The sequence below is a fragment of the Sinocyclocheilus anshuiensis genome, unplaced genomic scaffold (genome assembly GCF_001515605.1).
Source record: "Sinocyclocheilus anshuiensis isolate Anshui unplaced genomic scaffold, SAMN03320099.WGS_v1.1 scaffold267, whole genome shotgun sequence".
Classification (NCBI taxonomy): domain Eukaryota; kingdom Metazoa; phylum Chordata; class Actinopteri; order Cypriniformes; family Cyprinidae; genus Sinocyclocheilus; species Sinocyclocheilus anshuiensis.
The window spans coordinates 1,416,380-1,431,933 of NW_015552637.1; the positions used below are offsets into that span (position 1 = coordinate 1,416,380).

Below are 15,554 nucleotides of genomic sequence, written 5' to 3' on the forward strand. Positions count from 1 at the left end.
ACCTTAAAATGCTGAGACTAACCAATTAGAATCAAGCATTCCAGAGAGTTGTGTAACTAAGTTAAATATTAAGCTTTAATCTTCAAAAGCGTGAATAATAAAAACAGAAGAAGAAATCAAATTGACTCTTATCAGGAGTTCAACAAAGCAAACAGACAAACTCACTGATTTGAATTACAGCTGTGAGGAAGAAAGGGAAGAGAAATCCCACCTTGAAAGTTTCCCTGTGTGTTTGGAGCGGCGCTGTTTCCCAGAAACACACTGGAGGGGTGAACTACTATTTCCTTCTTCTGACCCAGGACCCCCGTGACCTCTCGTGAGCCCCCGCCCTGCTCCAGTCGCAGGGTGAAGATGTTGTCATGGCGGTGAAGGCTGACGAAGACCCACTGGCCAAGGTTTACGCGATGACCTGTTAGCTTCAGAGAGTGAGCGCCATCCCCAAGGTTAGCACGGACAGTGAGGTGCCCATCTACTATCTGAGAGACAAGAAGATGGCACAGCATTACAGCTTTAAAACATTTTCAGATGTATTTTGAAACTTGAATTTGAATGCAATTTAATTAGATGTTATTGCATTCATGTGCATCACTCACTTCTAGGATAATGAACTCGTTGGCATCACGTGAGGCCACGCTGAGCAGGCTGCCCACGGAGGAGCGGGTTCTCAGTAGGAAGTGAGCTTGGGTTTTGCGTGGACTTCCTCCACCTCTCAGCTGGTACCTCAGCACACTGTCTTTCTCAAATGACCACTCAGGAAGGGCTTTGTCACACTTGTGTCCACTATATCCAGGAAGGCAGTCACAACTGAAGGAGCCCCATTCCCCCAGACATTTCCCATGGACCCCACAGGAGGGTCCTCCAGCGGTCAGACACACACCATCTGTTAGGGCACATCCCGGGGTGCTGTTCTCACTCTCTGCTGCGCTGCCGAGGTCGTACACCTGACAGAACACAGACACACGCACACATAGGCAGGCCTGAGTCAGCACAATCCTGAACATCATTGATCCATATCGACTCTGTCAGAAAGTGGCTCAGGTAAACGTCTGTTCCGTCTAAATAAAAGATCGTAGATTGGAACCCGAAACACATTCAGTCTGAAAGATGTTTAACACTGACAGATTCATTCACGAAATTTGAGTATAATTCATTTCTGCATTCATATGTAAAGATACAGTGGTCCGTATGTGACAATTTTAGTGGTTTTATGAATGATTTTCAGCAGAATTCATTTTGCTTATGTTTTATGAATGAGGCCCATTGTCAATAAACTAGAAAGCATATTCTTCTCTGGTCACACTTTATTTTAAGGTTAAATTCTCGCCATTAACAAACCATTAACTACGACTTTTGCCTCAAACTCTAATAGGCAAGGCAAGGCAAGGCAAGTTTATTTATATAGCACATTTCACACACAATGGTAATTCAAAGTGCTTTACATAAAAGAAAAGAAAAAAATAATCACAACAATAAAACAAGGAATTTAAAAACTTTGAAAATGATTTAAAAAATTGATTTAAGAGGGGATGTGCTAATCGCCTTCCTGATGTTATTGATCTTCTCAGAAAAGTAGGAAACAAACTCACTGCATTTGCTGTCAGAGAGCATTTCACTGGCAATTTGACTTGGGGGTTTGTCAGTCTCTCAACAGTAGCAAAAAGAGTGTGAGTGTTGTTTAAGTTACTGTTTGCAATTAAAATAGTTAAAAAGGTAGTTGTTAAGTTTAGGTATTGGGTAGGATTAAGGATGTAGAATATGATCATGGAGAACATGTGCTTTATAAGCACTTATAAACAGCCAATATGTTATTAATAGACATTATTTACAAATAATCCGTCCAAATAGAATTAGCGCCTACCAAATCCACTGAAAATAGCGTACTGAAAATAAAAACCAAACACGTCCAAATTACACACTTTTTTTTTTGGAGTGTGTGTTTGTGTATGTATTTTTTGGTAATATTTACCACAATCTCTTGCACAATGAAAGAAGAGGAGTCTGTAATAGTTAATTTTCAACTTTTTCAGTTTTGAAAAAATGCAGATAAATGCATTGCTACCACAGAATTTAAGCAGGCAAGTAATGTTAAATAGTAATGTATTTTAAGGTAATGATTTTAGCTAAACGCTTAAAGGCAAATGCAAACATTGCATAATGAGAAGTTATGATTTAATTTTATGATGTGGGACACAACTTTTCCCATTATCAGTGAAGTACATACTTCCAGCACTTAATACAAGTATTTAAAAATAGTCTTATTTAACTTGCTTTGTTAAGTTATATTTTACTTCCGCCAAAACTCCCTCCAGAAAGCTACACTATACAGAACAGACTTAAAAAGTTCAAAACAAAGTAGCACCTAGATGAATAAACATATTTACACTGGTTTTACCTGACTGTCCACCACCAGGTTCCTCATGCATCCCACAAATCCATTGTAATGGGGGTGTGACCTACGGAGTGAGTGTATCTCTTTAACCCCACCCAGCTGGAGAGGCTGGTAGACATCCAAAAACCTGAAGAGAAATGAACAGATGCGGCATTTAGTTTACATCACAGCCAGAAACAATGATTTGCTACTTGCTATTGCTAGTTAAAGGCAGAAGGTATTCTAGAGTGCATTTATAAGACAAATATTTGTATATGCCAGAGTGAAAGATAAGTTAACAACATTTGATGTGTTGTCCTGGAAAAGAAAGACACTAGCATATAGATGGGCTAAAAGTATGAGGCCACGACATTCTGATGCCATCAAAAATCCACAAAACTCTAGTTTTCATTTCATGGGGTCTTTAATAAACTTGGAATTTAATAAAATTGGGAATCCTGGACAGCATGCAAATGGTCTAAGTGGATCTTTTCAGCAGGGTATTTCTGTAAATACAAAAATCTAATTTTACCTTTCACTGCCTGGTGTCTCTCCGGAGGCCTTGCACACCGACTGATCAATCTCAAACATCTCAGCTCCCAAGCCTTCCACTTCGTTCACCATGGCACCAGAGCACTGGTCCAGAATCATCTGTACCATCTACACAAACACACACACAATGCTTTAACTTCAAGGCAAAGTATTACACCATCTGAGTGCACGAGAGGTCACGTTTCATAATGGAATATTTTAGACCCAAATCCCAGAGGGTGATAAAGCTCACAACCTGCTTTACCCAGTGTGAACCTCAAAGCTATGTGATGATCTGGACTCTCTGACAGCTTCATGTTTCAATGAAATTGAGGTGAGGTTGAGAACATTATAAAATCAAACAAAAATTCCTCCAGGAATGGCAAATGCCCAGTGTCTCATCCTGGTCACATGCCCTTCATTTCAATCGACGCTCGTACCTTGCCATCGCTGATGATGTCCAGGTGATGCCAGCGGCGGTCTGTGACAGCGGCTCTCATGGGCAGCTGCAGTGTTAGGGTCCCCGAACCGTGATTCACACTCAGCACAGGAACTCCATTTTTCAGCTCTAATGAAAGAAACAGAATCATGGAATTTCATTAGAAGACACACGGAATATTAATATGAGTGCCAAGAGGTATACTGTACCATTCAAAAATTTTGGGTTGGTAAAATGTTCTAATGTTTTTGAAAGAAGTCTCTTATGCTCACCAAGGCTGCATTTATTTGATAAAGATACATTAGAAAGAGTAATATTGTGAAATATTATTACAATTAATATGTTTTAATATGTAATTTATTCCTGTAATGGCAAAGCTACATTTTCAGTAGCCATTACTCTAGTCTTCAGTGTCACATGATCCGTCAGAAATAATTTGAATTTGCAGATTTGGTGCTCAAAAACATTTTTAATTATTAACAATGCTGAAAACATTTGTGCTGTATAATATTTTTGTGGAAACTGTGAATTAACACGAAAAAAGGGCAGTTCTGGGCCTGAAGACTTGTGTAACTTGTCTTGTTTTTGCCACGAACATGAATAACACCTCAAAATCATGCAGATTTTTGTCCAGATGATTATAACATGGCAAAACAATCACATAGATTTGACCCCAGGCTATTTGGTGCCACTAGTACACTTCACCTTTAACAAGTTCTCAAACTCATCATAGGAAAGCATACGACACCGGTACCGCAAACACATGTGACATGAAAGTCTAATGGTGTTTTATGCCCCCTAAGATTGGTTTTGACCCCAGCAGTAAAAAAATGCTTATTCGCAATCAATTTGTGGTCACTTTGAAATTGCTGTCACTGCAGTGGAGGGTTTTGGCCCCAGTTCAATAAAAACATGTACCAAACTGATGATGTAAGCTTATGCAAGGCCACAGGAGGGTCGTTTCCTGAAATCATATGACCAGTTGCACAATACAGTATTGGACAGGTGGCACAGAATCTGAATATGTGACCTTCACTGGTGACTTGGGGTCAAGATCAATGCTGACCCAAACCCCATTCACACCACTGCTGACCACACACATTTACAAACATCTATAATTAATGGCTCACTTTAGATTGCGTTTGTTGCCATTAATCGATTTTAGTAACACAATTAATTGGTAGAGGAAATGAATGTCATGCAGTATAAGAAGAGAAACTTAAATTATGATGGCACTACGACAGATGTTTTCTCCATTATTGAGATTGTTTTTAAAGGCTTTGTTCAGGTCCCCCCCCCAATGGTATTATTAACTAATATTAAATGAATGAATTTTTGGCAATTTAAATAAATCTGAAACAAAATAAAATATAGATTAAAATGTAGATAAAAAATGTAAAATTAGAAATGTTGCCCTAGGAACTAGTTGAAATAAGTACTAAAATTTACTAAAACTAAAAGTAATCTAAAAATAAATATGACTTGAAATAAAAAGAAATCTATTTATAAATATAAATAAATAAATGATAAAAATAACAAAAGCACAGAACAAAATTACTAAAACTATTCACTATGCAAAAAAAACAGTGAAATGCGACAATTATGCATACAATACATACCCAGTGCAATGAAGTCCTCTTTTTCTCCGGGTTGAGGTGTTCCCATTGGGCCACTGTAGAACAGCAGGCCATTGCCTGCTTCTGTGATGAACTCCAGAGAGATGTGGCTCTGGAAGCAAGGCCTTATGGGAGGGAACCAAGCATAACCATTCCCAAGGAAACTGTGCTTGGTTTGCTGGCATTCTGGTCCATCAAACATAGGGGGACATTTACACCTGCAGCAGAGCAGTAGATCAGCCATTGCTTCCCCAAAAGTGAAAATGCATTAAGTCAAGTCAAGTCAAGTCACCTTTATTTATATAGTGCTTTTAACAATACAGATTGTGTCAAAGCAACTGAACAGCATTAATTAGGACAATAGTGTGTCAATAATGCAAAATGACAATAGTAAACACTCATTTTTCAGTTAAAGACAGTTCATCATTGAATTCAGTGATGTCATCATCCAGCTCAGTTCAGTTATATGAATAAACAACGTTTTATTCTATCATATAGAAAAACAAGCAATTATTAACAAGACTTGAGTGCTAGAACGCTAGTCTGTTTTACCTGTAGCCTATTTCACTATCCACACAGGTGCCTCCATTCAGGCAAGGGTTGAGTGAGTATGAAGAGCAGTGCAGATGAACGCCCTCTTGAGCGAGGCAGCCACACTGAGCGCTCGCTTTGGCTGAGACAGACACCAAAGAGACATTCCCATTGTTCAGTGTTTTAGGGGTGTCACTGAATGTCACCTTGCTGGAGCAGCCACCTGTCTGACCACAGACTGCATAGGCGCACTCGTCCACCCCGACCTGTAGAATGGTCACACCCAGAGCAGACTCCAACTGAAAGAGAACAACAAATCCTATTTAATTACTTACTGAATTAATGTTACTTCCACAACTTTCCTTTTTTACTATATTTGTTGACTGATAAATTTTTAAAATGATTTTTTTTCTACACATAAGCAAAACTGCACAACATATTGAAACAGTCGGCCACCCAACATTACTACAACTAGATAGCAAATTAAATAAAATAAAATGAAAAGATAAAATACAAAATACATTCAAGTAAATGTTATCTTTTAATTTTAAAATTGTCATTGACTTTACTTAATTATTGTTTTCCCCACCATTTAACCGGTTGTATTTCCTTTATTTTACCAGTCAATATTCACTAATTATAAATAAAAGAACACCTTGGTCATTCTACTGAATGAAATGAAATAAAATACTATCATATGGAAAAAACTGCTTGGAAACATAGTAAAGGAAATGTCATACAGGTTTGGAACAACAAGAGCACAAGAATTGAATGACTACATTTTCATTTTTGTTGAACTATTTCTTTAGCATAATTTTTGTTTTTATCCAAATACATTATTATCCAAAACAATTTACAAGAGGAACAATGCAACACAAGTGATTCACCATAATCATTTCTGTACATGTGTTGTTAGTTTGAGTGTGTTTGTTTGTTCTGGACTCAAGGGCAGTCCATCACATCCCTCAGCAGCGGCTCTAAAAATGTCAGAGCAGCTTCCTGTGTAGTGCATCAACATCATCTCGGTGAGAGCATTAGCACCACGCTGGGCTGTGAAGAGCGCCCACTCTACACCTGATTTATAGACTGGTGGATGCTGCACAGGGAGCAACATGTTCTTTCTATCCATTCCTCCCTCACTCTCTTTCAGAAACCCTGCTCGCCTCCCTGGCCCAAAGCGACAGCCCACCATCTCATACCTTACATGGAAATGAAATATTTATTGACCCGTTGCAAAGTGTGTCTCTGAGTGCAGGTGTGAGACGCATGTAAATGTGAACGGCTTCATACAACTCCATGTCTGTGCCTATGTGAGAAACACAGGAGACGTGGATTGGTGTGAAAGTGTGAGTTTTTGTGCACTTGTCTTTGTCACCTTAGCTTTGTGCATTGCCACGTAGCCGTGGAGTTTCTCGGGCTTGTAGTATGGCGAGCCATGGGCGGCAAACCACACGCTGAGGTGATGCTGAGCTGGCTGGCTGCCACTAGCCAGGCTGAAGACATCAACATTCTCCATATCAGTCTGGAAAAGGTCGGACAAGAGGCGGCGGAGACGCACGTATCGGCTCTCCTCATTCATTGATGCTCGGAAAAACTCATTTGCAGTCAGGTCTGTGCATATCAAACACACATGAAAAGAACTTGATTTCAATGTAAAAACCAAGCATATTTATTAATATGGTCACATCTGTTCGTTAACATTTTTTGAACAACTTAAAATGTTCCTTATTCCAAAATTTTGTCGTTTTTTTTTAGCCATATGATTTTCTCTCTGACCCTATTTTGTAAGATTTTGTCGCTTCTATGCTAAGACTTCTATGCAAATGTGAAATGAGTAAGAGCACTTACTCTCAGGCTGCGGATTGCATTATGCTCATTCATCAATATTAGCCTGCATTACATGTGACAGATTTACAAAATCTGCATTGAAATGTGATGCACAAACTTTTAAGGTCAAACCAAATGATTGGGCATAAAAATAGGCAATTTTTTAAAATGGAATACAGGGATGCAAATGCTACGCATTTTTTAAATGCATTTGGGTTTCTAATATCAGATATTCATTGATTTAAGAATGATGCATTCAAACTTTTTTATCAAATTGTTTTCTTTCAATTAGCAAAGGTTTTGTTTTTTTAGAATTGACTACTTGTAGTCTTCATTGATCTGAGCTTATACACCTCAGTTTTTGAGTGAAAAAAACAGAGGTGCATAAGCTTTACATTACATTTACATTTAGTCATTTAGCAGACGCTTTTATCCAAAGCAGGAGGGAACAGTTAATGAAAATGTCCGTGAAACTGATTTTGTGCCTCTTTGAGATGGCACAATAATACGCCATTCGCTTGCAGAACGCAAGCTTCTAGAGGGCACATAACTCTGAAGTAATGAATTTAGGTAAATGGGTGCAGAGCCAGTGGTGGTTTTGTAGGCAAACATTAATGCCTTGAATTTAATGCGAGCAGCTACTTGTAGCCAGTGCAAATTGATGAACAGAGGTGTGACATGCGTTCTTTTCGGCTCATTAAAGATTAATCTTGCAGCGGCATTTTGGATTAATTGTAGAGGTTTGATAGAAGTGGCTGGAAGACCTGCCAAGAGAGCATTGCAATAGTCCAGCCTGGATAGAACAAGAGCTTGAACAAGGAGTTGTGTTGCATGTTCTGAAAGAAAGGGCCTGATCTTCCTAATGTTGTATAAAGCAAATCTACAGGACCGGGCAGTTTTAGCAATGTGGTCTGAGAAATTCAGCTAATCATCAATCACAACTCCAAGGTTTCTAACTGTTTTTGAAGGAGTTATGGTTGATGAGCCTAACTGGATGGTGAAATTTTGATAAAGTGATGGGTTTGTTGAAACCACAAGCAGTTCTGTCTTAGCCAGGTTGAGTTGAAAGTGATGGTCCGTCATCTAACAAGAAATGTCTGTTAGACATGCTGAGATGCGAGCAGCTACTATAAGCTCAGATCAATTAGGCCTATGACCAATCAGTTACAAAAAGAAATACAAAATGTAATGACTAACTGAAATAAAACAAGCTGATAAAATACTGAATCCAACATGTTGTAATAATATAGCATAATGAGTCAATTATAAGCATTTTTTGTAGGCCATTCATTATTGACTGGGAAAATCCTGTCACACAACGGTTAAATATAACACTAATGTAAGTTTATGATTAAGAATGAATAGATGAATAAATCAAAACAAAAATGAGCTCTTCTATATTATTAAGAAATTAGTTTTTGGAAAGGAAGAGTCACTCACTGGCCAGTCTGATTGACCCAGCATTCCTCAGCGTGTCCTCCTCCAGCTCCATCACCGTGACCTCGGCCGATGAGGTGACGTCAGGCCAGCTCTTATCTGCCACCCTCACCTGCAGGCTGTAGAATCCAGATGGTGTTCCCTCTCGGATGCTCAGCTGACCGGTGTTTTGGTTCAGGCTGAACTGCCTGTGTGGGTTCATGTTCAATGGGGCAAAAGGATGAGAATTACAAAAGGATGCATGGCTCAAGATTCAACTTGTGATCATCTCAATTAACCACCTTTACATATTTATAATTGTTCTGGCATTTGTATTTAATTTGCTGAATTTATTGTTTATAAAGCTATGAAAGAACTATATATGATAAATAACAGTAAATTGAGACATTATTGTATTCTTAGAGATAACTATAGCTACACTATAATTCTCCTTTCTGTAGTTTCACTCTGTTTCAACATACAGTCAACGTGGTTTGGAATAAAGTGGCATTCTCCCACAAGTCTACGTGTTGGAAAGAGTTTATCTATCTGTCTAACTTCGGGAAGAGAGACACCAAAGTGAGGGCAGAATAATAATAATAAGGATTAAATTGAAAATGTATCATTTACTCATGCAGTAAATTAAGATGTTTAGGAGAATGCGTGGAATATAGTGTACAAGACATAGAAGGAAGCCTTTTATAATACTTTAATGTTGCTTTTTTGTTTTTGCTAGAGTTCAACAGCACAAAGAGCAATGTCAACATTCTGTCTAACATCTCTGTGTTTGACGGAAGAAAGAAAATCATATGGGTTTGGACCAGCATGAGGGTGACAAAATTGTGTCAGAATGTCCATTGTTGGGTGAACGATCCCTTTAAACTTAGACAAACAATAACTGGAGATTCATTCCAAGGTTCATTCCTGCATCATCACACATGAGAGAGCAGCACTGATGCTGTAAGATGACTCAAGCTGTATTATTAATGGTAGTGTGTATATCAGTGAAAGCACTTATGCCAACTCCTGTCTCCATCTCCAGATGTGATGACCATGACAGGGATACTTCTGCTGTTCTGGATAAGAGATTCCAGGAACAGCTGGGCTGCACCAATCTCTCTTTCACTCTCTCTCTTTTGTATGGATACACTCCTTCTCTGTCTAGGTCACAGTTGTATTATGCTTATTAAGCATTTTTAAGTGTCGTCTTGTGCACATTTTTCTTGCTTTTAAGTATAAACCATCACTAAATTGTTCTTTTGAACTTTTCCACAAAAATACTGAGAAGCACAAACGCCTCCCTGACCATATCCACTATCCTGAATTTGCATTTTCTCACATAAACTAAAGCACATAGTAATGCAAGAGTTGATTCTAGGGTTTGTGGTCATTTTTTGGAATGTTTTGCATAAGCTGAAAAATAATTGGAAAATAAGACTCGCAATGTCATTGGCTGTTGCTCATGTCTCTCTTGGAACCAGATTTCAAAATGTATTGTAGCATTTGTGATTGCAGACTAGTGTGAGTGACGAGCTTCTGTCTTGTAGCATGAGCTAAAAGGACAAGGACACAAAATGAAAATGACACGTCTATTAAAGCAACACTGGTTTATAGCTCTTAATATGGTGTTTGCTATGAACCTATGTTTGGCCCTGTAACTTCAAACATTGTGCAGCAAGGTCGCTAAACTCACAGTAGTCACACTGCTCAAATTAAATTCAATCATGTTCATATAACAGGAATAGAGTTCCACCTCGATGGTAACCTTCAGCTTCGGTGCCAAATTAGGTACTTAACTGTCAAGTAAGCAAATGAAAAACTGCTTGGATCGAAGCTACGCTCTCAGTGCCAAGAGATGTGTCACACTAGCTAGCATTAAACTGCTAATGTATTAATGTGTTAATTATCCAAATTAATGAGAGCAGATTCTCCACAACACACCGTTGGGCACAGCTTTGGATGGAACTTGAAATAGACTGTGATTGAACTCAAGACTAAACTGATTGAGTTGGCATTGCTTGCTGGAGTGTTAGCATAATCACTTTGCTTAAAGGTGCCATCGCTGGCATGAGCCACAGAGTCTGGTTTGGACAAAGACCATCACTTAGATGCAGCTCATTGGAGAGAACCTCTAGCCAACGTAATCTTTCTTATCAGTTACTAGGAGAGAACCTGTGTATCACTTCAGAGTGAATTTTGAAATTAAAAAGGCGAGTGACAGGCAAGATGTCAGTAAGCTAATATTCCGTGCTCCGCATGCTCTCTTCCTTTAGCTTTCTCTCACTTTTGTTATTTTTTTCTTCTCTTGTAAGTGTCACTTGACACAGTAGAGTTTGAATCAAACTTCAATAGAAGATCAAAGCACCTGGGGGGTTTGCCTTCGAACTTATAAACCTTCTCGCTCCAATCATCAAGGTCAAGGGATTGAACCTGTCCTAGCACCGTCGTGGGGAGTGTACCTGGGGAAAATACATAATGAGGTTAGAGAAAAGCTACCTCCATCCAGGCTGTGCGATACCTGGGGCGATGCGCGTGTGTGGGTGGGCGGAGGAGACATATCTTTAAAAAGATAAGCAAAAAGCAGAGCATTTCATTGGCACATATGGACCCACTTAAACAGCACAGTGGGGGGGGGGGGGGCAATGCTATTAGCATGAATAGCATGCAGCATTGCCATTTCTCCAAAAGGCAAAACGAAATGCTGTAATCCTGTTAGTCATGAAATCAACATCCTTTAAAATGGCTCCTGTTTATGTGCCTCTTAAACCTGGGATTTAAAGTAAATTGTTAGCATCATGCCATGTTTGAGTTACATGACGAATTTGTATTAAAAAGGCTAATGCATTTCCATCAGAGAAAAGAGAAAAATGCTAAAAATATATCAAGTAATATTATATTCCTTTCCTAAAATGTGATATATTAAGAAGACTTAAAAAACCATGGCAGTACCAAAGTTTTCTTACACATTTACCATGAAATATTTTTAAGTACCTTAAAGTAATACCATAGTATTTTGGAAGTGGAGCATGGTACTACCATGGTATTCTGGACATGTAGCAATGGCAATACCATCGGTTTTTACACATTTACCATGGTATAGTTTGAAGTACTTTTGAGTACCAAGCAAATATCATGCTAAATTAAAATGCTAACACTTTCAAAAAGTGCAACCATGGTATTTTGCACAATGGTAGTATCATGGTATTCTTGGAAGTACCATAAAAAAAACATAGTATATTAATTCCAGTACCATGGTATATATCAAAGTATCATAAGGGATGTAAATGACATCCAGCTGAATTTCAGTACCATAGTAGCAAGATTGTGACATTTATTTGGAACATACCCTGTAAGTTGTACACTATGAACTCGCTGTGTCCAGGTGCATGGGGATGGTCATTTTTATCTCCAATTATGATGGTGAGTGTACTGGTGGAGCTCATTGGTGGAGAGCCGCTGTCAATCATCAGGATGGGGAGAAGATTCTGCTTCTGCTGTTCCCGGTCAAAGCTGCGGAGAGCGGTTATCATGGCACTGCCGTTCCGCAAATCAGTCAAGTTGAAATTAGTAACGTCAGAGGTCAGCATCAGCAGACGAATGGAAAAAGGCCCTCCATTGGATGATGTGTCTCTGTCAATAACATGCAACAGAATGGATGTGTCGTTCATGTGAACGACCTGTGGCGCAATAGTGTTCTCCCACAGAATGGGCCGATATGGAGCCTCAAACTCTGGTCCATTGTCATTGACATCTTGTACGGTCACTATCATGATGGCAGAGCCGGTCAGAGCAGGGCTGCCCATGTCTGTGGCCAGGATCATAAGCCTATGTTGAGACACCTTCTCCCTGTCCAGAGAGTCCGCTACTACCACCCAACCGCTCTTATCCACCAGGAACTGCTGAAAGGGGTCGGATTCTGGGGCGATGCTGTATGTGAACCTCCCATTTTGACCAGAGTCCAGATCCATGGCTGTCACCTGTGTCACGATGGTGCCTATTGGAACATCTTCGAACATGGATCCCGCCTCGTAGAACTGTGGGAAGAAGACTGGAGCGTGGTCATTGGAGTCTTCCACCTGAATGATGCAGTAGGCCAGGCTAAAGAAGTCAGCATCCTCCACTTTGACTGTCAAGTTGAACGTGCGCTCATGTGGCTTTTCAAAGTCAATCTTCTTCTTTAGCCTCACTATGCCACGACGGTTCACCTTGTCGGTCTCGGTGAAGAATTTGCGGTCTTCATCTCCACCAATGATGCTAAACGTCATGACCGAATTTTCACCTTCATCACCATCGGTGGCAGCCACTACCACTACCTCACTGTTGATGTCCAAGTTTTCTGGCATAGAGGCCATGTAGACCCTCTGGGTGAACACTGGAGGATGGTCATTGACGTCAGAGACTATGATGGTGGCTGTTCCTGTGCCTGAAAGTCCTCCTCCATCATGAGCTTCTACCACAACGAGGTATCGATCCACCACTTCCCTGTCCAAAGAGCGAAGAACAGTATAGATTGTGCCAGTGGCTGGGTTGATGGAGAAGAGGTTCAGATTGATCTCATTGCGCACATTCTGCACAATTCTGTAGGTAAGGATAGCATTCTTCCCAGCTTTTGGATCATCTAGATCGGTGGCTCGCATCTCCATTATGGAAGTGTCCGCTGGGGAGTTCTCAGGCACGTGACCCAAAAAGCAGTTGTCCGTTGCACACAGGAAAACAGGTGCATTGTCATTGATATCCTGCACTTCGACTAGAACATCAGCAAACCCGGTAAGACCTGCCCCATTCTCATCAGTGGCAAGTACCAGGAATTGCCATGCCGAGCGAACCTCGCGATTTAAACGACGTTGGGCAAAGATCCTACCGTTCATCTCATCTATGGTGAATTCGCTACCAGCTCCTTGCCCATGTAGAGAATACCGCACTGCACGCTGGTCCGCCTCCTGATCTGGATCCGTGGCTGAGACCTGTGTGAAGAACAGATGGGAAAAAACAGGCGTACATATTAGAATTCAACACACTTGTCACAGAACATATGAGGCAATTAAAAGTTAATAGTCACAGCAAAGGAATGCCGATAGTTCTCTCCGCCTCTTTTCCGGTATGTTTATGCAAAGCCTTTGAAGTCTATTTTTTACTCTGACAGCACAATAGACAGCAATATTGAGACACACTAGCAGAGAATGACAACCGTAGCAGGATGTGTCCAAATATTCATTTCAAATCTTTTTTCTTTCTAAGCTTTAAACTACATGAGGACATTAATAAACCCATAACGAAACTGGAACTTATTTATAGCACATGTACAAGACACTCACAAAATTATTTCATAGCTCTTTAAAAAGGTTGATATCCTTCTCTGCAACATTATTGCCTTTTTCATTCAACTACATGTGTCTGTTTGAGTATTTTAACCCCTCACCTCTAGTACAAGGACAGGAAGCTCTGTAAGTTCCTCCATGACGCTAGCGTGGTACTCGGTCTGAGTGAAAAGGGGTGCCTCATCATTCTGGTTGATGACGTTAATGACAGCCATTGTCTGGTTTTCCCATTTTCCATCCGACGCGACCAGCCGTAACTCGTAGCGTTGCACCTGCTCATAGTCTAGACGCTGGGCAATGAAGATCGTGCCAACCTCTGGCTCCACATCGAACGTGCCCATGGTGTTCCCGGAGGTAATCTGGTACCGCAGTTTGGCATTGGCACCTGTTTGGGGGGTTTGGGAAGCGTTAGCATTCTAGGAAGTGTTAAGCTTGGCTGAGCTGGATAAAAAGAGAATGTCAGTATTAATCTGTGCTCATTTGATGAGGATTACATAAAGGACAAGAAAGCTCTAATGCACACAGGCATGATATGATTGTGCTTAAATACTGAAATCAACATACATATACACATAACAAATGTCACACAGATGGTTTTGTACATATTTTACACTTTTTTTTGTTTACACTTTTTCTAAGTCAATGCATCATTAAACAAATCCAATTTGATCCTTTGAACATGGCAGTTTCATTATAAAAATGATACACCAAATGTTTAATAACCTATCTCTGCTGATATATGAAATCCCATACATCTGAATATACTGTATGTACTGATATATTAAATCTCCCCAACTTGACCCCAAATGGCTTTATCCACACTGCAGGTCGGAAAGAATCTAGTTTTGCGCCAGCTCTGTTTACCAGTCCGGATCATATTCTATGAGACAAACACCATCTGGGTGTGATGTGTGAGGATTTCATTAGAACGTGTCATGCTCATCCTGGCTACGGCCATCACGGTTGTGAAGTGTGATATGCTGTGACACTTGCTGAGGTGAGCTCCAGTGATTTTGCCAAAAGCAAGCTTCCTTAATGACTAGCTGGGCCATATGGCGACCCTCCCCACAGCACCACCATAGGACAACCAGTTTAAACCTAACTATGTGATCTATAGAATGGTCATTGGTGATGAAAGACAGCTGAAAATCCAGGAGACCTTGTGCTCATTCGGCTGTTGAAGAAAGTTCGGTGTGTTTTAAATATTCCATCTTTGAAATCAGTCTGGAGTTTAATGAACAGCTCAGAGAGGGCACTGCTAATCAGCTTTAGGAAACACTTAACAGGACCATAAAATTCCTTCTCTCCTGCAAATCAGCTCCTAATTATTCTTATTCCCCATTTTCATCCCCAGCGTAATAAGAAATATTGCATTTTAATGGCGATCTCATTCATTGTGCCTTTCAAAGCAGGAAGGGGACAGAGGGGCATCAAGCTTCGATTTGCATTCCCCTTCATGACAGTTGTGAGATATTAGCTGTCACTCAGCTCCGGACCGTCCATCCAGC

At 40.1% G+C, this 15,554-nt stretch overlaps 1 protein-coding gene across 1 annotated transcript in view; it reads right to left on the bottom strand.

The window, feature by feature from the left end:
- The window catches only part of LOC107666790 (neural-cadherin-like), a 128,714-nt gene that overhangs the window by 8,157 nt on the left and 105,003 nt on the right, over positions 1 to 15,554 (bottom strand). Inside the window, exons 17-28 of the mRNA XM_016458228.1 lie at positions 14,148 to 14,431; positions 12,075 to 13,692; positions 11,094 to 11,187; positions 8,753 to 8,937; positions 6,861 to 7,096; positions 5,507 to 5,784; positions 4,958 to 5,172; positions 3,340 to 3,467; positions 2,901 to 3,028; positions 2,393 to 2,516; positions 594 to 941; positions 212 to 476 (exon numbers count right to left, since the gene is read on the bottom strand). Coding sequence (XP_016313714.1) covers positions 212 to 476; positions 594 to 941; positions 2,393 to 2,516; positions 2,901 to 3,028; positions 3,340 to 3,467; positions 4,958 to 5,172; positions 5,507 to 5,784; positions 6,861 to 7,096; positions 8,753 to 8,937; positions 11,094 to 11,187; positions 12,075 to 13,692; positions 14,148 to 14,431 — 3,903 coding nt within the window. The remainder of the gene's footprint in view (positions 1 to 211; positions 477 to 593; positions 942 to 2,392; positions 2,517 to 2,900; positions 3,029 to 3,339; positions 3,468 to 4,957; positions 5,173 to 5,506; positions 5,785 to 6,860; positions 7,097 to 8,752; positions 8,938 to 11,093; positions 11,188 to 12,074; positions 13,693 to 14,147; positions 14,432 to 15,554) is intronic.